Source organism: Erigeron canadensis, chromosome 5 (genome assembly GCF_010389155.1).
Source record: "Erigeron canadensis isolate Cc75 chromosome 5, C_canadensis_v1, whole genome shotgun sequence".
Classification (NCBI taxonomy): Eukaryota; Viridiplantae; Streptophyta; class Magnoliopsida; order Asterales; family Asteraceae; genus Erigeron; species Erigeron canadensis.
The window spans coordinates 10,988,429-11,012,764 of record NC_057765.1 but is presented as its reverse complement, the minus strand read 5'-3'; the positions used below and the strand labels follow the sequence as shown (position 1 = coordinate 11,012,764).

The 24,336-nt window shown below is 33.5% G+C and overlaps 4 protein-coding genes across 4 annotated transcripts; 2 read left to right on the top strand and 2 right to left on the bottom strand.

The window, feature by feature from the left end:
- Positions 1-1,069: 1,069 nt before the first annotated feature.
- Positions 1,070-7,371, top strand: LOC122599487 (SUN domain-containing protein 1-like). The gene is made up of 2 exons (XM_043772006.1): positions 1,070-2,225; positions 6,953-7,371. The coding sequence occupies exons 1-2, from the start codon at positions 1,212-1,214 to the stop codon at positions 7,226-7,228; spliced, it is 1,290 nt and encodes a 429-aa protein (XP_043627941.1). The 5' UTR covers positions 1,070-1,211; the 3' UTR covers positions 7,229-7,371.
- A 280-nt stretch (positions 7,372-7,651) lies between these two features.
- On the bottom strand, positions 7,652-9,955 carry LOC122600961 ((R)-mandelonitrile lyase-like). The gene is made up of 3 exons (XM_043773740.1): positions 9,731-9,955; positions 8,788-9,453; positions 7,652-8,697 (listed from the first exon to the last, which is right to left on the bottom strand). Exons 1-3 carry the CDS (start codon positions 9,822-9,824, stop codon positions 7,814-7,816), a joined length of 1,644 nt encoding a protein of 547 aa, XP_043629675.1. The 5' UTR covers positions 9,825-9,955; the 3' UTR covers positions 7,652-7,813.
- Positions 9,956-14,266: 4,311 nt separating this feature from the next.
- On the top strand, positions 14,267-18,749 carry LOC122600077 (transmembrane emp24 domain-containing protein p24beta3). Its single transcript, XM_043772733.1, has 4 exons — positions 14,267-14,544; positions 16,135-16,321; positions 16,533-16,640; positions 18,440-18,749. The coding sequence occupies exons 1-4, from the start codon at positions 14,344-14,346 to the stop codon at positions 18,571-18,573; spliced, it is 630 nt and encodes a 209-aa protein (XP_043628668.1). The 5' UTR covers positions 14,267-14,343; the 3' UTR covers positions 18,574-18,749.
- Positions 18,750-20,803: 2,054 nt separating this feature from the next.
- LOC122601192 (putative UPF0481 protein At3g02645) lies at positions 20,804-22,285 on the bottom strand. Its single transcript, XM_043773956.1, has one exon. It carries the CDS (start codon positions 22,283-22,285, stop codon positions 20,804-20,806), a length of 1,482 nt encoding a protein of 493 aa, XP_043629891.1.
- Positions 22,286-24,336: the final 2,051 nt, after the last annotated feature.

The window sequence follows — 24,336 nt, the reverse complement described above, 5'->3', positions numbered from 1 at the left end:
TTATATGATTGTGTTGTGATGAATTATGAATAACTGTTGATATCCCGGCGCTTGTTTTTAATGTTAAAACATATGAACTCACCAACTTTATATTGACGCATTTTAGTACACTTTTCAGGTGAACAGGTTAATCAAATGAGTGTTGGGTGATTGCATGCTTATGCTATGATTGGACTTGGACTATTATGGATCCGTGATTCATTGCCCCCGTTTATGGGTTATGCTTAGGATCGTTAGCCTTATTTTGAACTATCTTTTGTAAACTTTTGATGGTGTTGTGATTCTTATGCATATTTGTGATCCAGTACTTGTATCTGACTTGATTTGTGAATGGAAATGTCCAATCCTTGTTGAATTTAGTATTGTCTCTACATAATTTTCATGTCGTGCTCATCGTTTCTTATAACTCTCATGATTCCGCCTTGTTGGGTGTTACAATTAAATATCAAGAACTGTAACTTATATTGAAACAATTAACTTATTTTCACGAAACCCCCGATTTCCTTTGTCGCGGAAAGGGGGAATCCAACGTCACATAAGGCCCTATAGAGATGACTTGTGAACGTTGTTCACGTTTCACTTTCGTAACTTAGTAAAATGGGATGAGAATATGGGAAATGGGTTGCCATCATCACTCGAACCAAGAAATAGAAAAAACCAAACTAGTTGGATCGGTCCTTACGTACATCTTTGTTAATTTGATCACTAACTTTGCAATTTTTTCTATTGTGTGTATGCATCAAAAATTTTGAACATTTTATGTAAGCATCTCATTAAATTGAACGCATAATGTAAAAATGTATAAGTGGCAACTATGTGAGTTGCTCACGTAAAAGTTTTTGATCGGTCAATGTAAAAATTTTACATTAAGTGTTCAGTTTAGCGAGATACTTGCATAAAATGTTCAAAAATTTTAATATATATATACAATATAAAAAGTTGTAAAGTTACTTATAATCCGGGATACTAAATAAAAATGGAAAATATATATATTATTAAGGAGAACTAGTTAGATTAAATACAATCTAATCGGAAGTGCTGTTAATTTAAAACCCGGAACTGCTATTTCAAACATTTTGTTCCCATCCATTTCTCTCTCTTTCTCTCTTTTTACATCCAAAATTTCCCCCAAAATTCCCTCTCAAAAAAATTCAACATCCAGAATTAGGTTTTTCAAAATCCCCAATTTAACTGAAAATCACCATCTATAAATGACGTCATCCACTGTTTCAATCACCGCAAATCCTTCCGGCGCATCCCTCCGGCGACCTATACACACCGGCGACAAAAACTCCGGTGACGGAATCATTCCGGCCAACGGCGGTAAAGATCTTAGCGATAATTCAATTCGTGCAGGTACAGAAACTGTGTTGGAAAAATCTAAAGAAACTGTTCAAACTAAAAACCCTAATTCGACAAACACTAAATTGCGTAAACGAACCGTTGTTAAGAAGTCGAATACGAAACCGGCTTGGAAAACTGCTGTTAGTGTAATTTTAAAGAATTTAGGGCTTTTGGTTATATTGTTGCTTTTGGCTCAAATGATTAGAAAGTTAGGGTTTGGTAGTGGATATAGTGGGAATGTGTTAGTTGGGGATGTTGGATTGGATTACGAGAGACGGATAGCAGAAGTTGAGAAATTTTTGAAAACGACGACTAAAATGATGCAAGTTCAGGTTGAGGTTGTAGATAGGAAGATTGATAATGAGATTGCAGGGTTGAAAACGGAGGTAAGTAAGAGAATTGACGATGATCGGGTTGAGTTTGGGAAGAAGGTTGGAATGTTGGATGGGCGGGTTGAGGAAATGGAGAAAGTGTTTGGGTCGGGTAAGTGGTTAAGTAGAGACGAGTTTGATAAGTTTGTAGAGGATTTTAAGGGTGGTAGTGATGTTGGGCAGACGAGACTTGATGAGATTCGTGCATTTGCTAAGGAGATCGTGGAGAGAGAAATTGAGAAACATGCTGCTGATGGGCTTGGTAAGGTTGATTATGCGGTGGCGACTGGTGGTGCCAGTGTGTTGAAGCATTCCGAAGCGTTTGTTTCTTCGAGTAGGGTTGGTAGTTGGTTTACTGGAAATGTGAGAAGTGATGCTGTGAAGATGCTACAACCGAGTTTTGGTCAGCCTGGGGAGTGTTTTCCGTTGAAAGGAGATAATGGTTTTGTTGAGATTAAGCTTAGGACTGCTATTGTACCCGAGGCTATAACCCTTGAGCATGTTTCAAAGGTTTGTTTCTCACTAATCTTCATGTTGTTATTTTTTTGTCTGCTCTTTCCTTTTATATGTGGTTCTCTATTGCAGTTTGTTGTTTACTTCTATCATAGGACTTGAGGGAAATGTTGGTCAGATAAGGTTTATAGCACACGAGTTTAAGATCAATAAATAAACGATCAATAAATAATACACACTAGTTTAAGATCAATTAATAAACGATACTTATCTTCCTAGAAACCAATAGATAGTGATAACTTTGACCTTGTATGTATTAGAAAGAGTGGGAGATTCAAATAGCAACGGATTTACATTAGAATAGAAGAGTAGGAGAATGGAGATCCAAAATAATAAGAAAGGCAAGATCGTAGGCCTTAAGTAGTGTGAGAGCAAATGGTTGATGCTGTCATAACTAGACATGAGTATGGGTAAAACCTGACCTGACCCGAACCAGGTAGACCCGAAACCCGATTTTGCAAGAAAATCAAACCCGAAGCCCGGCTCGTTACCATCTCGGGCTGTCCGGTTCGGTCCCGGGTTACACCGGGTCGGGTTCGGGTTTTAAGGTTTGACCTGAAAAGCTGCTGGGCTTATTCTTAGAATTTGGGTTCAATTTGAAAACCCCATATTTATTTATAGGCTTCTTTACTTTTATTCAGTGTATGTGATTGGAATTTTTGAAGCTAGAACTCAGAATTCACCCGAGTGGTTCTTGCTGTTGCATTCTATTTTTTAGTAAATGGATGTTTACACTTGGACCTTATTTATTTCTAACATGGATACAATATACCGAAGTCATTGTGTTTTGTATTAATATTGAAATTCATGATTTGTTATATTTTGTTCTATCTAATATTGAAATTCATGATCTGTTATACTTTTTAGTAAATGGATGTTTACACTTTGACCTTATTTAGCTTAGACGAGGCATGACAAAAGACATTCTGTCTTGAGTCAACTTGTTGATAGGATATTTTAGGCACGATTTGTTCATTCTACTCAAAATATCGTAAGAGAAGGAGTGAAATGGGTGTGTACTCTCAGCTTTAACTTTTTATATGTGTAACATATTCACAACTTATGTGGTTTGAAAAAAAAATATGCTTTATCTTTAGCCTGTAAATTCTTTGTGATAAAAAACACTTGAGCTTTTTCAATGTGTGTGTATATCTAGGGTGTGATATTTTGCTACCAAGGAATGTTGCATGTAAATACAGTTTTGGGCTGAGAATGGGTAAATAATGTATACATAAACCAAACCACAAGGAAGCTACCATCTACTAAACATGTCTCTTTAGAGCATCAGGTATGGTTTGTAATATCCAGAACCATCCAGAACGCCACCTTAGTGCCACATCAGCTTTAAACATTTTACCACTTTTTAGCCGTTATGGATGCAGAACAATACAAAACGCAAAACACCACTTTATTTAAATTTCTTTTAGTAACTTATATAAATTATATAGATTAAGTTGTAAATTACATTTATTCAATAATATATATAAAATTACAATTAATAATGTAATTATACAATTAATCTAAAAACATAAAGAAATACTCGGTGCCCCATTTTCCATTTCCAAGAAAAATATAGATATAAATATATAGATATCCATTTTTTAAGACATATAGGTACATACCTAACATTTTTTTCACCGCCTGTACAAATCACGGTTAAAATCCACTGAAATCAAGAACAAACAAGAAGCAACATGAATCCTTGAAAGCCTTTTCAAAAACCTACAAACACCCATAATACTAGTATGCTTCTGTATTTTTCTTTTTACAAACATAAAAAGGTATGAAGTAATAGAACTCCTATTCCAACCCAATGGTACTATGACGTCATTATTTTAGCTTCATCATCATCATTCTCGATTGTCGATTTGTCGGTAAGTTTATATAATACATATAAATTATAAATATATAATATATAAAATAAATAAGAAGAAAACAAAAAAGGAAGAAAGAGGAATTGATGCCGAGTGTCGGCGTTCTAACAAAGAACCACTAACAAGGTGCGGCGCCGAATGGGGGGTGGTATGGTTCGTGGTCCGGTGCCGACTGCCGAGGTGCCATGTCACAGTTGGGGTCGGGGTTATCCCTCCATACCCCATGCTCTTAAGATGTTTGCAAATTCTGATGCTTTAAGCTGCAACGTAAGTATATGTATGCCCACTTTGCGAGTGTGAAACTTAAAGAGATCTTTATTAGGGATTATTTTCATGGTATTGTTATGTCAATTGTACTCTGCATAGATACTGACATTTGGATCATGGGGATTCTATCCTCATTGATGAGTTCTTTTAGAAGATTATCTCCTCACAATACTTAAGGAGACTTGATTGTGGGCTTTATATAACATCGAATTCTATCGTCTGAAATTGTTAAAACTTCTGATTTACCCAGACAGCCATACCCTAGACCGCACATCACCATTTTGTTTCTTTCAAAGCATGCTAGAAATCATAGAGAACATAAGACATGCAGCTTTATCTAAGTTACATTTTCATAGTTGTACTATTACGCAATGAAATGCTATAACTATATCCCAGTTGATTTTTTAGCTGACCATTCCATACCATAGCTTGTTTTAAAAATATCGTTTAAGTCATCTCTTACTTCAGTTTTCATGGAAAATAAACTACATGTTTATGATTTATATATCAGCATGTACACTGATTCGCTAAATCACCTTATAAATGTTCTATGCTTTGAGGATTAACATTTTTATTTTTGTGTTGAAAACGATTGCTATATCTTCTCTGGTACTATTTTTTTTGTCTTGAGCCACTAAACCTTTAGTAGATTGTTGGTCCTTGATTCTGATTTTTACGAAAAGTACTTTATTTTAAAAATAGAGCCTGAAATATTGTCATTAACTTCTTCTGATTGTCAAGCTTGGATTAACAATGCACAAAGTTTGTTTACGAACATTCCTACATTAATACTCGTATCCACCATAGCAATTAATCGTATGTTTCACATATTTTTAATCAACTCTTGAAAGTTGAACATGCTAGAACCTTCTATCCATTTTTCATATGCTGTCTTCAACATATTTTAAAACAGTAGTTCCCAAACACAAACATACCTATACCCACCTGCCGCCTGAAACCACTACTAATGGCTGCCAGAAATCACCGAAATCTTAAAAATTGTCAAAATTATTCATAAATTTTCAGTAGTTATTCGCTACTGATGCATTGCATATATACATTGCTGATACTAAAAAGTTTGAAGCTTGTATGTTTACAAAATGTTTGAATTTGATGTAATTTTAAGCTTTTCTTGAGATTTAAGCTTACATATATTCAGTGATCATGTTCACTTTGGATCATAACTAAACACACTGTGGGAAGGTGGAAATGTGTTCTAGTGCTTTAGAGTTTTAGACGGATTATATTTCGGATCACACTAAAAGATACAATAACAAATCAAAATAGAGAAGCACTGCAGTTCATCCTGGATCCCTAAAATTAATAAATAGTTTCATCATAATATAATAACCAAACTAACATCATATTATTTTTAGTAATCACTGTACAAGTATAAACACATTACACACAACATATAGTACCTTTACTTCCAAATTGTTAAACGTAAACATGCTTTCCCAATGATACAACAATTGACTCTTTTTTTTTTTTTCCCGAACGTGACATGTCTTTTTAATAGAAGCTTATAACTAAGGGTTTAGTATCTAGGAGTGAAAGAAATTTTTATACTTTTACTATTGTATGAATGTAACTTATATTTGGTGCATTGTAGGAAGAAACTTTCGAAAATTGTTCAAATAATGTAAAATTGTGTATGTGGCAAAAGATATGAGCTGCCACGTGTAAGTTTCTGATTGGTGCATATAAAAAAGTTACATAATTTTAACAGTTTTACAAATTTTCTTCCTACAATGCACCAAATGTAAGTTTCATTCATACAATAGGAAATGTGTAAAAGTTCCTTACGCTTTCGGATACTAAACCCTATAACTAACAATCAAATCTGTATAGTTGCCCCAATTTGGACAAAACTTGGAAAGATTGTAAAGAACTCAATATTAAACAAAGATTGGTTATGGCAAAAAGTTAAAAACTGAAATGAAAGTTCTACAATAGGAAACACTATCTTTTGGGGAAAACCTGAACTCAGAAGTGATGGAAATTCTAAGAAAAGAGTTCATATTCTTGTAACCAGTAACCATGTGATGTTTAAATAGATAGAGGGGTGACTCTTGAAGTAAAATGTAAGGTTATATTTTAGATAGAATCAGTCTATCAGCAACCTATAAAGGGCAAAAATTTATTACAGCTCACCCTTATAAAGTTGAAGAGCTTGTTCATTGAACTTGCCTTGTGAATTGAGGTCAGAACTTTTAATCCATTTATATACTAATTACTAATTGGTTAATTTGGTTATGACCTGTACCTATTGGGGCAAATGAATAACAAATTAAAGTGGCGTAGTGGGTTAATGGGTTGGAAGTAGCCTTAAATATTATCCTAAGAAGTTGGTTCTGTAACTAGATTAAAACAATGTATTGACCAGATTTATCTATGCTTGTTAATCTGTTACCCAAGCACTCAAGCCACCATTTTGTCACTCCTATGGATATATCTAACATAATCATGATTTATACAATACCTCTTGTGGTTATTCTTATAAGAAAGTTCAAACCGTTTCTGTGAATATGTTGTTGCTCTTCAAACACACATTCTTTTAATGTTGTATATTGTCTTGAACAGAGTGTGGCATTTGATAGATCGAGTGCTCCCAAGGAATGTAAAGTTTTGGGATGGTTGCGCAGCGAGGAAGATACACAGGAAGAGCATTTACTGACTGAGTTCACGTACGACCTTGAAAAGAGTAGTGCCCAAACTTTTAACGTGTTGGAAGCAGGTGGCTCAAATGCAGCCATTATCGATTCAATCAGGCTAGAGTTCCTGTCCAATCATGGTAGCCCTACGCATACTTGCATATATCGCGTTAGAGTTCATGGTCATGAACCTGTTGCTTTGTAAAATAAAATAGGGTTACCAACCTTCTAGCGAACATCGTGCGTAGCAAACATTTCTCTATTTCTGTTTTTTATTTATTACTTTGTACTTTGCCAGTTGTTTGAGGTTTTATGGTGTTTGTAAGTTGCAACTCTTTTGGTTGTTCACACGGTGGTTTTGTTGTTTGGAGCTTCGTGTCTTTAGCTTTAATATCTTATTGTAAATCGTAACATCTATTCTTACATTGGTTGGGTTAGTCGATAAATGGATATTTCTTTTCATATTACAAACCACATTCGCTTAACTGCTTAAGTGGTCATTTCAATCTATTTATCTGAAAATTTGGTACTTTGATTTGCGTATGTCTAGTAAATTGTACTTTGTCCATCCAAGTTTGTTTTATGCAAAACAATCGAAGATTAGAAGCCATGAATGTATGTCTTGCAAAACAGTAAAAACTAAAAAAAGAAGTTATGAATGTCTACTTGGAGTGTAATTTATTTGAGTTTTGTAGACAAAGTATTGCAATGGAGTACATGACCCCAGATAAACATTGATCTATTGTATACATTATTTCTTGCTGAACGTATTTTAAGAATGTAAATTATCTTATCCTTTCTCTTTGAGTATCCTTGTGCCGATGTAACGGCCTAACATCATGACAGTTGCTTGAGGATTTGTTCCTGGCGAATGAGAGAATACCGAACCATCAACAACTCGTAAGGAATCAATTCCAATGACTTTCAAATTCCTATCAACAACTTTGTTCACCAAGCATCCACCATGAAAGTGATAAAATGTTGTTAAAACTTCACGACAAAATGTCTCAATGGTATCCTCATTAGATGAACTTTCAGGTAACGAATGCCCAATGAAGTTAAAGTAATTTTCACCATCACGATCACTAAACTTATATATCTCCATAGCTCGTGTTTTCAGCAATTTCCTAGTTACATCCACTGCATTAGTGCACTGTGCAAGGTCCTGTGAGTTAGAGAAGTAGTTGTATCTTACTTTTGGAGTAACAGTAACATCAGTAGCAGATTTTAAACTAAGAAATCCATTTGATAACGGCTTTGAGACCTTGGCCGCAATGGAGACAACACTGATGTTTAATGGAAAAGATGTATGAGGAAAAAATATGAAATTTGCAGGAGAATCAAATGGGATGATGCTAGAACTGGACTCTATATAGATGCCTTCATTTGTGATCCCAACCACCTGGCTTCCAGAATCATCTAATCGAAAAGGGACTAGAAGACTAATCCCTATACATGGATTATCAGCTATGAACTGACCAACGAAAGGATGTTGATGAACTATCGTAATATTTTGTGATTCCAAGTATGACCCGTGTCCGATTCCACTAAGGAGTAAAAGTTGTGGGCTTCCAATAGCTCCGGCACATAGTATCACTTCACCATTTCTTCTTACATGGACTTTATGTTGCCTCCCTAAAGAATCATGATAAACAACCCCAACTGCAGCTAAATCTGAGCATGAAACGCGAAAAATAGTCATAGGACTATAGCTAGACTAATTTTCAAATTTGGTGTGTTCATGAACAAGAAGTGAATAGTTACCTGAACTTTTAGATGTGGAAAACATAATTCGATCAACGGTGGCATGAACCACCACCCTTAGATTTTCAGGGTTGGCTCTATTTAGTAACTCTACTGCGCCATGTCGTCTCCCTGAACCATCAAACGTAGAACCACTTACTTTGGTACCTTGAAGGTGATCAACCGTAAAGCCATTTGCTGGACCGACTCCTGATTCCAATAATGCATCTAAGGTAGAAGTTTGCCAACTATTTATGCGTTCTGGAACCCAGACAACACTATCTTCAACCCACTTATAGGCTTCTTCAACTTTGGTCATATCCCATTCAATTTCTGTTTTATTATGAAAGTACTCATCTGCTCTCGAATAAAACCCAAAATTTATCATGCTGCTACCTCCCAAGACATTTCCTCTCGCGTTTTGTATACCATCTTCAGAAGTAAACGCTTGAGCCGGTGAACTTTTTTCATTTGCATTAATAATGTTTGTTACAGAGTTGATTGCGTATAATACATTAGGATCAGAATCTGATACACCCCCACGCTCAAGAAGTAGAACAGAATAACTTTCGGATAATGTGGCAGCTAAAGGACACCCAGCCGTCCCCCCTCCAACGATAATGTAATCGTATTCGGGTTCTGGGATAAAACTTGTGGCTTCATTTGCAAAGGAAAGGTAACTTGCATCTTCATGACACAACAGAAAGGTAAAAATTAGTAAGTCCACAATGTATACAACATATCAATAAAAAATATGAATTAAATAACTTTCTTTAATTTGATATGCAATAAGTATTATCAAATACATTAAGTATAATCATACATCGCATATATATGGGTATTAAAACCAGTTTATATACAAACCAAATATGCTTCAACAACAAGTGAACTAGTTAAGAAAATATGTTTGATGATATTGTTTGCTTTCATGGTCACTAATAATTGAATATAAAGAGATGATAACCTGAGTATAAAAAACAAAGGAGTTGGGAATGCAATTGAATGGAGTATATGAAAAGAAAGTACATGGCCTTATGAAACACATGATGTTTAACCATTATTTTGATGGATGTGTCAAAAAAATAAAATAAAATAAAAATGGAGAGAAGCGTTGTGTAGGAAGTGGAATCAATATATGGGAGAATGTCATCTTTAGAAGAATATATAGAAATAGCATTTGCTTCCAAAACTTTACTTATTAAACTCGAAGCCGTAGTTGGATGAGATCATGTACTCTTATAGTCTTATTCAATTGGATTGTAACTAGGAGCGGGCATAAGTATTTGCACGATTGGATGGATTGGACTTGTGCTCCTCAAACCATGCACACATAAGTTGTAAGTTGTAGCTGACCTTACCCGATATTCTAGTGGCAAAGAATCTTAGCGTCAAGTTTGAATCGTATCATAAGTAAACAATTTGGGGATAAACAGGTTGAACCGATATATCACGGACAAAAAAAATTCCACCCTGAGTAAACCAAAATTTATTTTATTTTATTTTTTTATCGGTTTTATACATTAATTGGTATATCTTGCAACTTGCTAGTTTATTTATAATTTCCAAAACACAAATAGAAGCATTTAAAAATACATTTTATCCCATTTGCTAAGAATTGAAGGATATGTTATATACACATATCCACTTATGTGTTTTTGTGGGTAATAAAATATAAAAAGATAACTATCTTAGATCAAATGGTGATAAGTGATAACTCATAGACAACCATATCATTTTGCACTAAATATTAGCTACTATTTTTGCACAATATTAGAGATGTAGGGAAGTGTTGAACCATGTAGTTTTGAAATTCTTATATATCACAACTGAAGCTTACACATGAGTACATGACACTTGAGTTGAGGTAATTTTATCATATATTTTATTTTTTTGTTCATGAATTAAAGTCAATGATATTTTGATTAACCGTCCTTTATTTGTTTGTTCATGAAAAGTATATCTTATACCTTGGACAATTAATACAAATCCTCCTCAAATCAAGTTCATAATTTCGAATGTATGAGAATATAAATCATAAAAACTTCAAATTTCTAGGATATTAATGGAATTTAGATTTTTAAGAAAACTTGATGTTTGATATGGTTCACACTTCACAAAGATTGAAACGGTACCTATTTTGTTGGATATTTCTAGAAATAAAAACCTAATTATGAAATATTGTCTTTTAAAGAAAATCAGTATATATACCCTTAGTTTAATGTCATATAATTATGGAGGCTTAATAGTTGGGTCTTAGGCTTGTGCCTAACCCGATATAACTATTAGGTCGGCTCTACTTTAAAGTATGTTATTATTATCTGGTAATATTTAGAGTTTATTACATATATTGACACAAAATTTGAAAGTATATTACCTATACGGCTATACCGATATTTTTAAACTTCATCACATATGTTGGAACAAAACAAACAAATATCCAACTTATTCATAGTTTAAACTATATATTCAACAAGCTGCTTCTTTTTTATTATTATTATTATTATTATTATTATTATTATATTATTATTATTATTATTATTATTATTATTATTATTATTATTATTAAAGTTAGTTTCTATTCAAACGTGTCGAAGGCAATTTTAATCAACGATTTGCTGAACTTCCAACTCTTTTCATAAATAATACCAATTATTGAACCTGATGGTAAGCTATTACCAATTATTTGTTACTACCCTCTCTATATAACTAAAAGCCAATATGTTTTTTTCTATGTGATAATTTTAGTTTTTTAGCCACTTGAATTTTTAATGAGTTGTCATATTTTTTTTTTCATTTATATTGTTATATTTATGTTGTTATATATGATCTTAATAATCAATAATATCTAATCTTAATCATCAATCATAATCTTAATCATTATTAATTATTTTTTTATTTTTTTTATGAGTACGTTTATATACTTTATGCTATATTTTTTTCCATTAATTCATTGATAATTATCAATACTTTAAATGAAATTGTTTATTATATTATGTTTGCTTATTTTTATGAAAATATTTATTATATTACATTTAATGAATATATCTCATAAAAAGTATTTTATGGTTTACAAATATTTTCGTTTCATTAGTTATGCTTTAACATATTTGACTTATATTATATATATATATAAACTATAATTTTATTATTTATATCAATCATAATCTAACAGCTTTTTATATTATCATAGTTTATGAATAAGTTATTCTATTTTTTTTTTATTTATGTTCTCAGGTAATCTCGTAAAACTTGCAGTTTAATCTAAGACTCTTATATAACAATATATATGTATATTATGTATTAAAATCCATAAAATAAATAACAATATCAATTAATAATTCAATTATTTATGTTAGAAATGTAATAACATTTACAACATGAATAATAGTTTAGAACTTTAGATAGAAGATTTGACTTTTACTTGTTTTAAATTTTAGCCATTAATCCTTATTTTAGCTATAGAAATATAGGGTATTCCCCCTCCCCCCCCACACACACACACCAGCCTACCCTACCCTACCTACTTGCTTCTTATTAAATCCCATTACACAAAAGTCTTTCCCGAACAGCCTAATACTTGTTTTCACCAAAATGTTATGGATGTTTACGATCAATCTTTTTTATTCTATATACTTTCTTAGTTTAGAAAGGAAATAGCGAACATGATTTGTCTCATAGATGATTGGTTACGTATAACTAATTCGTTATCTGATTTTAAAAAAATAATGTATATGTTTATAATAGTGTCTAATTTCTACCAAGACAAAATTTATATAAGGAATATATCTTTTTGCTGCTGTAACTATTTAAAGGATACATCGATACACATATAATTTTTTATTAATTTTCAGACGCACCTAACTAACATACTACTAATTATAACACCCATCATTTTTTTATAAAAAACAAAAGCTAACGTCTAAAAAAATTTTTTAAAAAATGAAAGGCAAAATTTGGATCATAACGGATCACTGGAGTACCATCGTGTAACTAGTGAAACCATCTGCTCATATCTCCACCAGGCGATAATGTCGATAATAATTCCAAAGAAAACCTAATAAATTCTAAAAAACCACTTTTTGGGATTCGAACCTAAGATTTTATGGTCCCTTGGCCTCACCCACCACCAAGATATCCAAAGGCTATTAATCGTAATTATATTTGTTTGTTATAATCTGACATGAATATCAAACTTTATATAAATTGTTAAATTCATGTGTACATACTCAAATTATATTAAACTAATTAAATAGGAAATATATCAAATTGTTTGAACAGGTCAATTGGGTTAATAGGATTTTGTGGATATGCTCGGTCTTGTTCTCCAAGCATACATTGACGTTTTATTGTTTTACATTGTGATGAATAGTGTTGCATTTTATAGATTGACACTTCCAAAGACTAAAAATTTTTAGAAAGGATGCGCAATATACTATTTCAACTCATTTTATTTGAATGCATATGTTTGGTAACATCTCGAAATGGTCAATGTGAATATTATTTGTTAGCTTAACGATTTGAAAAAAATTACATTTTTTTGTTTTTTTTTTTTAAAGACATAAAATTAGCTAACTTTTTTCTAAGTTTATCTTATTCATTAAAATAAAACAACCGTATCGAATCGTGAATGATATACACCTTAAAAAGAAAAAAAAATAGTACAAAATCCAGCACCATTCTTTCAAAATGTAGACATGTTTTTAGCCGGGGTATATATCATGTGCATAACTTTAACAAATGTATCAAAACAGGTAGTGAAAATATCACCTAGGCTATGTAAATGTATCTTGTAATTCACACGAGTTATTTCCATCCATTTTGTGATATCCAAAGTTTCGAGAAATGTCTAGAAGATGGTGGTATTTGTTGTTATTCTGAACGTGTAATTTTATATTAAACAAAAAAATATTTCGCGTAGAAGGCTATGTAGCAACGAAACGGGTACGGTAAAGATGTACGAGAACGAGAAACGGCAAAACTAAAAAATGCATGATACGGGTACGGCAATAAAAAACATACAAATTTAAAATATATTAATTTTTTATAGACAGATTTGAGACTTTAGATATTATGTATAACTGTATTTGTATAATATATGTTTAATCAGTGATCACTCATCGAATATTTAGTGTTTAATAATTGGTTTTAAAATTAAAAAAAAATCTAATATTGATCAAAGTGTATATAATATAGTCTGTTTGGAATACGAAAAGTCCATTAAACTCTAATACTAATTAGACTCAGTATGTAAACTTCAAAAAAAATGTTTCAGTATCTATGAAAATTTCAAGGAAAAGTTTCACTCGTGTTTCGTACACAGAAATATTTCCATGAAGTTTCTGAAACGAGTACGGCTATCTGTTTGGAGTTTCGGTGCAACAGGTTTTGCTAGTAATAAGTCGTTGAAAAAAAATCACCAACAGCTGCCCTTAACAAGGGTAATTTAGTAAAATTAGGCGTACTAAGAAATTACCCAAAACCATAACCCCCCAAAAAGAAAAAACACATCACGTGAACATCTTTGGCCTAACAAAATCTCAGAAAAACAAATCGGGGCAGAAAAAATTGGAGAAAACAATGAAAAAAGCTTACGCCTTTTTGGGCCTTCTTCTTATATCTACTTTCGCCGGCGATGTATCCGGTCTTTCAGTTACGGTGAACGACGTTGAATGTGTATATGAATATGTACTTTATGAAGGAGATACAGTTTCTGGCAATTTCGTTGTTGTTGATCATGATATTTTTTGGAGTTCTGATCATCCCGGAATTGATTTTATTGTAAGCGTATTATCTTGATCTATCTATTTTCAATATCTTGTACATAAATTTTTAATCTTTTTGGATCCAATTATGAATTTCCTTTTATGGGTATTTTTTATTTTGTGATAATTTTTGTAGATGTGTGTCAAATTTTAGGTTTTTCTTTCTGGGTTTATGTGGTATTGTATTGATCTGTTTTTGGGTAGGTGAAATTAAGAGAATTTAGTTGTTTTTATAAATTTTTATTTTTATACTTTAAGAATTTGATTTGGGGTTTAGGTAGTTCAGCTGAGGGGGATCAGTATTCAGGCTTTCCGGGGAAAATTGAGCCGTTGGTAATGATTAAGCAGCCTAAATGGTATTCCTGTGGCTGTTTCCTAGACTTTTTTGCTCTAGATCTTTTCCGAGACCTTCGGGAAGGCTTAATTAGGTTATCATCATAAAGGGTGTTTTTAAAGTTACTAGCTTTAGTACGCATGCAAAGTAAGATTTTCTGGCAATGTAAGGGAGGGTGTTTTGGTAGTATGGATATAGAGAAGGTTGAGGTTGCAAGATGTGATCATGTGATTGGTTGTGTTAGATTCGTAAAATGGTGTCTGGTAAATACTTTATATAAAATAGAACAGGTTTTTCTGATGTTAGTATCAGTGTGCTTACTGCATAATAAGTATGCATTGGTTTAAAGAAAAGATTAAATCTATAGGGAAAATCCTACATTATGTTCTGTATATGTAGAGGCCTAGAGGGAATCATATACTTTGATCGTACATGTGCTGATGTAATCCCTAAACAAGAATTCTTTTGCCTTGCAGAGAATTAATTTATAATATTTGACTGTAAGGACCGTTATATGAGATTAATAGTAATTTAGATCAAGTTTATAAAGAAGGAAAATTTATGTTTTTCATTCAATGGTTGTGTGTTACATTCTTTACCTTGGAACTCGAGAGGTGTTCATGTCTCTCTTTTTGGTCAACGCATTGTTTTGAATTACTTTTAAGGTGCATGATTCAGAAATAGTATGAATTTGAAGATTAATTTCCAGGACAACCATATCATAATCTAGCTCGCTCAGTAGTCATAATCTACTGATATCAGGTCCAACTCTTTTCACATTTGACTGTAATATGCTTGATCACAATATAAGCCAAAAGCATTTTTTAGATCAACTAGGTCCATGCAAGTTTAGATTGCTAATACTGATAGATTAGTTTAAAAACATGCCGCTGCATGAACCGTGTATTAATATGTTCTCCTAAAGTAAACATTCTCTAAACAACAAATGTGTTGAACTTTGACTTTTGCAAGTTTATCTTTTTTTACAAATGTCACTATGGATAATTATATTGACAGAGTTGAGAACATTACTTACTAGCAATTTGTTATGAAGTTCTATAAAAGACAAGTGTTGGGACTTGCGAGACATTGACTACTGTGCTTGATTTTAGAAAAAAAGGAAACATATATCATTCTGTTAGTGTTGATTTGCTTTTATATTTCTGTTTTGCTAAACGTCTTATTAGAATTACCAGTCTTCTTTTGATGTGCACTCATGTCAAAGCAGTTCAGTTTACACTATATATGTATTGAGGTTTTGGTTTGTTTTAGGTGTCATCTCCTGGAGGGAATGTGGTGCAAACAATGAAAGGAACATCTGGAGAAAAATTCGAGTTTAAGGCTCCACGAAGTGGAATGTACCAATTTTGTTTTCACAATCCTTACTCGACTCCCGAGACCGTCTCTTTCTACATACATGTTGGTCATATCCCCAACGAGCATGACCTAGCAAAAGATGGTTTGTAGATCTCTCTTTTTGAGTACAGCCTGCTTACATATAATGTCAATCTGTTATTAATTAATAGATTAATCATTTTGGCATTATTAATTTATTTAGTATAACTAAATTTAACATTGTGTTTAAAAATTTTTGTTGAATAACTCACATGCTTTACAACTAAGAAAGTTATAGTGTGTTTGTTCAATATTCTTATATCTTTCTGTTTCAGAGCATTTGGACCCTGTCAATGTGAAAATTGCTGAATTGAGGGAGGCATTAGAATCTGTTACAGCTGAGCAGAAATACTTGAAAGCACGTGATGCTCGACATCGCCATAGTAAGCCTCTTTAACTAATATTAATTGTGGAACATCATGAATTATATCTGTATCCTTCATGGACTGTGTGTACTGTCTTACGTTTTGCGTTCATTAGTTCAATTCCACATAAATCTTAAGTAAACAAAACAGGTTGTTAACGCTATGCATTTCTTGCTATTAAAAGTATTAGCACAATAAGTTAAATAATGAAGGCTTTTATAGACTTCTTTGGTGCCTTAAATGAGTTATCAGTTCCATGGACTGAAAACTTGATCTGCTTGCATGAGTTGAAGTATACATCAAATTTTGGAACATATCTTTTATGAGCTCTAGGAAACTTGGAATGATAGAGAACACAGTAAGCTGTTTATCAAGGAATTTAGTCTGTCCCGTGAGTGTAACATGAAGCACATAATCATATCTTGACATCTCGCTATCAAAATCCTACTTGACACATATCCCCGTTTTTAGTTTTCAAGAACCCATTTGCTTGAATGTTATCCAGACCAGTCCTTAGGTGGTATATCTTACAGGTTATGGCTTCGTTTTTCTTCTCTAATCGCCATTTAAAAGTATTTCTTGTGTATTATAATAATTAAATATTGCTCTCTGATTGGTTGTCTTGAAATTGTTTGCTGGTAATTTGTTGAGTTAACCTATTCCAAAAGTTAGTTGTTGACTCATAAAAAAGAAGTTCGTGAAAATACATAATGAGAAAACCACAAAGTTGGTGGCCTAGTGATTAGTTTGATTTTTAAGGGTAATAATACCTAGAGATCCCAATTTTAAATTCTAGGAGCAAAAAAGTTATACCCCTTGTGGCCACGAAGCCGCGATGACTGCATGCTACCTTCAAGGCTGCAAAGCGGTGGTTGCCCTGGATTAGTCGGCTACCATAGAGAAGCGGAAAATAAATAAATAAATGAGAGGATCGGTACATCTTTGTAAGTCATGTTTAAGAACTTCAGTTGGAAATAATAACAACATTCTTCAATCGGAAAATAAGTTCCCGATCAGAAATTGAAATCCTTGATGGAGCCAAGCGTAACTCCACATGAAATGAATTTTCGTTCAGTTAGCAGGATATATCTAGTGATTAAAAAGAGAATAGTGACAACTTGAAATCCTTATTGGAGATCAAATAGGCCCGGTGGATTTGTTAGTTGGCTTTAAGTATCATCTCGGATTTTCATATATATTGAAATTTGTCAATCATTATCTCTAGTTTCCATTAAATCATTGTGATCTGCCATGACATAAAAAGTCAAGTTCTTGTAATTTCTGTACACAATTTTAGTAAACTACCTGCTTTAGCCTTAAGTCGATGGGTGTTCCTTCACATCTACTTAGCTTGTCAGCTGTATTGAATGCCCTCTTAAAAGATAATGTAGCACCTGACTTGAGTTGCAGTCTTAAAGAAGAATGCAACATCCAACTTGAGTTGTGGGTTCAATACAAGTATTTTGACTGAACATAAAGAACCTAAAACATCCTTGAATCGACATATCTGACAAACTTATAGACTGTAATTAATCTTATGTAATAATTCCTTATCCTGGATAAACATCCAACTTGAGCTGTTTGTTCGATACAAGTATTTGATAAACATAAAGAACCTAAAACATCCTTGAATTGATATATCTGACAAACTTATAGACTGTAATCAATCTTATGTAATGATTCCTTATCCTTGATACAAGTAATTTTGTAACAAAATTTTGAAAATGAAACACTCCATTCTTTTTAGATAATTCAAGTATAAACATTTTGTATGGTGACAAGTGATTAATATTGGTTGATTGTTTTATTTTGTGCAGCAAATGAGAGTACGCATAAGCGCGTGATCTTTTACACAATTGGAGAATACATTTTGCTGGCCCTCGCTAGTGGACTCCAAGTTATTTATATTCGCCGGCTGTTTAGCAAGTCGGTTGCATACAACCGGGTCTGAGTTAGCCCTTACCCCGACTCTGTATCTTTCTTATAGATTAGAACTCGAGAACATGTCCTAACATTATGTTTTTTACAATGTCATTGATCATCTTTAGATTTTATTTTTATTTTTATTTTTTTTTCGTGTTCAAACCTTTTTTACGCACTTAAATTAAAGCGACATTTTAAAATTCATCTCGATGTGTGGTTTTCTACGTCCACTTAATACAGTATTGTAGAGCTTCAGGTAAACAACCTCCTCATTTATAGTTTATTTATGATTTGGGCAACGGACGGTCGTAGCAAAAATTATTGGAGAAGATTATCCACGATATTATGAACACGAGTTACTTATGGTTCAAGAATAGGTCTAGTCATTGTTCACTTAGCTGGCAAGATTGGACTTTCTTTAATGTAAACTTGTAATTAGCAGATGTATGTTGTATGTCACTCCATAATTTTGTGAGTTGGCGAGTAATGAATAAATTCTACTTTTCAAAGAAAAAGAAAAGCAAAACTTATTGGAACATAACTACTTACATATCCTATATTGACATAGCCAATATAATCCTAACTGTCTTTCCCAAACATAATGCTTTTAGGAAGGTCAATGATACAGAAATAATGGCTAAATTACATGCCTTCATATCAGCCTTCTGCACTCCATAATTACAAGGTTGTGCACTATTGCTTTGACCAAATAAGACCACGACATCTTCTGATTTTGCGTTTCTTAATTAAAACAGTTATGGGGTTATGGCATCCTGCAGTATGGCACTATACAAGAGCTGTGTGTTCTTAGCCGTAGAATTGTTATATGTTGTCTATTGAGAAATACATCATAGTATCAAACCAGCCTCTTGAGTTATACCAAAAACCATCAAATAGCACCACACATTAAAGCATACAAAGCCATTATACTTGTGCTAATCGTCTGCCTGGTTGGCAAATACAACCGGCTTTTAGACCGTCTTTTTGCACCAGCTGGTATAACACCTCAGGGATCAAATCACATACTGCACGATTCAAGGTTGTCAACAAGAGAAAAGGGTCAAAAGGCCTTGCAATCGACACTTCATACCGACTCAAAGTAACTACACACCATACCTAATGATTACAGAACACTTACCCACATATTGACATATGTTATACGACAAATAAGACTTCAGTTAGAAAAGAGATCGATTATAGGTGCATTTACAAGATTCTACTAAGACGGTATGCATATATTGATATATAGCAAGTTAGCAACCATCAACTAGTCATACTGACAACCTCATTATTAATAAAAGGGTTTTTCAACTATCGCATACCACCTCGAAAAATGGTTCCCATCAAGATGAATCGAGGTTTATCTTCACATAAAACGAATGCTTTTGAGGCCGGTTTTAAATGAGATGAAAACAGCTCATCATCAATTGTGTTTGAGGAAAATTTTGTAACACACCAAGCTAATCTGATTAAATTCATCAGCTTAATATCTTAGAAATTTCAGCAAAATGAAACTAACATGCATGGCTCGTTAAGAACATGTATTATATCTTCACTAAGACTCATTGTATGGTGACCTAGGGTGCAATTCGAAATGTGTTTATCCAAGTATGGTGGCCAGATCTAGCCGCCGAATGGTTGCCGGTGTAACTTTGGCATTCTGGTGATGGTTCCGCGGTCGGGGTTTACCAACTATTTGTTATATTCTTGTTACCGGATCTAATAGTGATGTACGTTACTTTGCTGTGACCCTCTTTTATGTTATCTGGGCGTTTAGTTTTCGACGGACTGTTTATTTAGTTTCCAGGAGAAACCAACCGATTCTAATGTTGCCAAAAAAATTTTGACCCTTCTAAAAGGAGCTCTGAGATGATTTTGTTCCGATTTCGACATGGATACATCTAGCTAATTAATTAATGTTGATGCTAATCCATACATGAAATTAGTTTTAGATCATTCTATTGTATCTTGACCGAGTAAAATCAAAGGATGACAATGTTTGAAACTTTTGATAAATTGCAGTCATGAAAGATTATACGTAAGAAAAACACGAACACCAACTTTTATTTTTACATCTCGGTTACATGCCAAAGTACTAATGCAAAAAACAAAGAACTAATTAAACATAAGAGTACAGTACATGCAGAAGACAATAACCAAACCTTATACTTAAATGACTATATAATACTGTGATCACAGCTCACACACACTTAATTAAACAAACGCAATTTGAGTTAAAAACTTCAAATCCAGGCTAGCTAGTTGGGGAAGAAATGGTCGCTACAACCATAAACGTCACAGAATGACTGGAAACCGGTCAGTATCAGCAGCACGATTGTTGCCATTAACGTCAAAAACTTCCAGGAATTGTAAACATGTTTCTTCATAAACCGAAAAACCTTATACTTGGTGCTATTCAGGAACCGGTCATTAACCTTTGTCAATGCAATGTTGAGTTGATGTTTTCTCTTCCTGTCCCAAGTAGTACACTTTATCCCATTAAACAGTTTTGCAATCTCTTCATCATCCATATTATTCCCTGCTCTTACAATTTCCCGTTTCCTCAATATCGCTACGTCTCTTGGCTTGTCGATAATCCCACACATCAAATCAACATACTCAGCGAAAATTAAAATGCTATTAGAGTTCAGCATTGTAGCTTCATAAGCTACCAAATTTCTTAAAATAACTTCAGTGTTTTCATCCACATTGATAGTAGGAAGATAAAAAGTCATGTGCTCTTTATCAAACTCAACACTTCTAATTCCTCCTTGTGAAACTTTGAATTCGACGTTTACAACGTCGTGAAGTTGTGAAACGGAAGGGATTTTAATCTCTTTTGAATTGATCTTGTCTTGTTCAGCTTGTTCTTCCTCATTCCTAGTAAACAAATGTAACGCCACGTCGATTGCTGTTCTTGTTAAAAACATTACGTGTCCTAACCCTTGACGAAAGCTCAAACACGATGGAAACTTAGCACGAACAGACTCTTTGATTTCTTTGATACGAGCGACTTTACTCTTCCCAGAAGAACGTTCGAATTTACCTTGTTCCGTGCTTCCATTATACACGATCAATTTATACAACAAATCCAATAAATGCTTTCCAGAAGAAGATGCACAGCCAAGACAATCTTTTGCCTCTTTTGAAATATCCAAAGGGGAAATTATTTCGTGGCAAAATTTTATCAATTGGTTCGAGAACCAATCATCGTCTTCAACATGGTTCATAAAACCATGAAAAGTGGCTCTAAGTTCTCTCAAAACATAAAAAGGTATTTGATTCTCTAGCATCATAATATCACTAACAAACTCTTCCCTGTTGCAAGAGTATATCTGACTCAACAAGAACAAACCGTCGATAGCAAACATCCATGAAAACGTATCGGCATCCATATCAAAGAAGTTGCCATAAAAAGCATGGACAATGCCATAGAGAGGTCTGATCTTTTTTGCCACAAGATCATTGAACTGGTTGACATGGTCCTCATTTAACATAGACCTCACCGTGGCAACTTTGTCCCACTCGCTTTTGTAAACCGCGTCCCTAAAATGATGGTAAGGGCCAAGACCGAGCTTTTGAGGCTTATACGCTTCAGGGTTTTCTTCGACGAAGGATTCTGGAACTGCGAAAATACAAAGCGTGGTCTCATTATCCTTATTGACAGATGCGTTTGTTTTCATGGAGTTACTAATTTGCTCTAACCATGTTTTGTGACTAAATTTGGAAGTTTGGGCCATATTTTGAGCAAGGTGTTTTTGATGTAGCTGGGTTACTGGAAGATGGGGTTTATATAGAGCAAGTGTGATGATACTATTTAGAATTTAAAGTTGGTATAAACAAGGATTAAGGTGGGTTGAAACAATGATTAAAGATATATTAGTATTTAATTAAAACATGCCTAATTTGGGATATGAGGATGCCTACGTGTTGAATTTTAAATTTGCTTCTTTTCTTGAACCTTCGATACACTAATCTTATGGTTGTTTTTTTTTCCTTTTATTAGATAGCACATGTTTATATAAACATACAAAAAGTCGGGGATAAATTTATGACTGGTATAGTTCTGCTTGTTCTGTAACGGTTCCTGTACTCACGGTATCAATTTTGAAAAGCTTCTAAAATAGATCGTGCATTCCCATTTCTAATTCAGTACCACTTTCTGATATCATTATTCGGTATCTCGGTCCCAAATCCAGCTAACCAACAAAAGTGAATATCGGTTTCAGTTCCATCGGGACTACTAATGATCATCGCTTCTCAAAATTATTTTTGATCGTGTGTTTGCAATGAGACCTTTAATTTGGTTTGTGGAAACCCATGTTCAAGCTTTATCAAGCACCAGGTCTTATCATTAATTCATCGTGCCAACGGCGGACAGGTTGATGAGTTTTCCCAATTCGTGGGACTAAAAGGCCTTGCTTCCTCCTGGCCAGGCTGGGTTAGCTGGCGTTACAATTAAGCAATCGGGTTACCCCAGACAAAATTCGGGCTATAAAGTGTTTAGTTGGCGTTTAAAAAAAAGTTCTACATAATGTAGTTGGAACTGGATAAATTTACTGCCTAATTAATAAAGTTGTCAACATACCTTTTAACAGATTCAGAACTTTCATGGCTATCACAGTCCATTTTTGTAGATATTGATTGAAGTTTATAATTTTATTTTTGAATTTAATTTGCAGAGTTTAACTTTTTCTTATAATCTTATTCACCACAACCACATATCACGCTGGTAAGAACAAAATAAATTTGAGTCCCATACACATGTGTCTATCTAGTAAAGTAAAAACAAAACGAGGACCCACAAGATTAATGTATCGAAGGTTCAAGAAAAGAAACAAATTTTAGGCTCAACACGTAGGCATTTTCATGTCCCAAATTAGGCATGCTTTAATTAAATACTAATTTATCTTTAACCCTTGTTTCCACCCACCTTAATCCTTGTTTAAACCATCTTTAAATTCAAAATGGAACATGATTATATGTAACACTTAGTTAATATGAACCCACCTTCCACTTAACTAGCTGCTATAAAAAAAATCTTGTATTAATGGCCCAGACTTCCAAATTTTGTTACAAAAGATGCTTAGAGCAAATAGTACCTCCATGAAAATAACTCTATCTATGGATTATTTAAGGGTAAAGTTACTTAAATTAAAGATGATTAATCTCGTACTAGAAAACATTAGTGAATGATTTGGACTTGCTGACGGTTCCAACAGGCATGAAGTATCAAAGTTGCTTCACGCCACCAGTGTATTTATAAGATGTTTGTGTGCGTATTTTACATTATGTTTAGAAAGTGATCCTTTGGGGACATTTATAGGGCTTTCAGGATAGATTCAGAAGCCGATCTCTAACGGTAATGATGACGGTGTAAGTAGCCGTTATTCGGTGTGGACTGTTGTGTAACAAACTCTGATTAGTATGGGAGTGCAAGTACGAAAACTGCACATTGGCCCATGCATGCGTCATCCGCCGTACGTATGTGACTCAGGGACGTCTCTTGGCAATTTGGCATAGGCAACATAAGCTTGGGCCTAGGGCCTATTGGTCTTGGGGCCCATTTAGTTTAATCCTTTAATGTGTCTCAACTCCTTTCTCATAAATTCATGAACACATATTTGGAGTATTAATTATCGCCAAACGCCACATCAATATCTTACATTTTATATAAATCATCAACGCATCATTTAACTTTACCAAAGAATTTTAATCCATACAACATTGTACCCTTTTAGACATTTTCTTTTTTCTTTTATGCTATACACACATAAAAAATATTACTATT

What these genes read in the sequence shown, in the direction of transcription:
- LOC122599487 (XM_043772006.1), top strand. Translation starts at nt 1,212, where the DNA reads ATGACGTCATCCACTGTTTCAATCACCGCAAATCCTTCCGGCGCATCC. An exon ending in CCCTTGAGCATGTTTCAAAG is followed by an intron (nt 2,226 to 6,952) that starts GTTTGTTTCTCA and finishes TGTCTTGAACAG; the next exon opens with AGTGTGGCATTTGATAGATC.
- LOC122600961 (XM_043773740.1), bottom strand. Translation starts at nt 9,824, where the DNA reads ATGGTTAAACATCATGTGTTTCATAAGGCCATGTACTTTCTTTTCATA. An exon ending in CCTTTGTTTTTTATACTCAG is followed by an intron (nt 9,454 to 9,730) that starts GTTATCATCTCT and finishes TGTGTCATGAAG; the next exon opens with ATGCAAGTTACCTTTCCTTT. An exon ending in TTCCACATCTAAAAGTTCAG is followed by an intron (nt 8,698 to 8,787) that starts GTAACTATTCAC and finishes TTTCATGCTCAG; the next exon opens with ATTTAGCTGCAGTTGGGGTT.
- LOC122600077 (XM_043772733.1), top strand. Translation starts at nt 14,344, where the DNA reads ATGAAAAAAGCTTACGCCTTTTTGGGCCTTCTTCTTATATCTACTTTC. An exon ending in ATCCCGGAATTGATTTTATT is followed by an intron (nt 14,545 to 16,134) that starts GTAAGCGTATTA and finishes GGTTTGTTTTAG; the next exon opens with GTGTCATCTCCTGGAGGGAA. An exon ending in TGATGCTCGACATCGCCATA is followed by an intron (nt 16,641 to 18,439) that starts GTAAGCCTCTTT and finishes TATTTTGTGCAG; the next exon opens with CAAATGAGAGTACGCATAAG.
- LOC122601192 (XM_043773956.1), bottom strand. Translation starts at nt 22,285, where the DNA reads ATGGCCCAAACTTCCAAATTTAGTCACAAAACATGGTTAGAGCAAATT.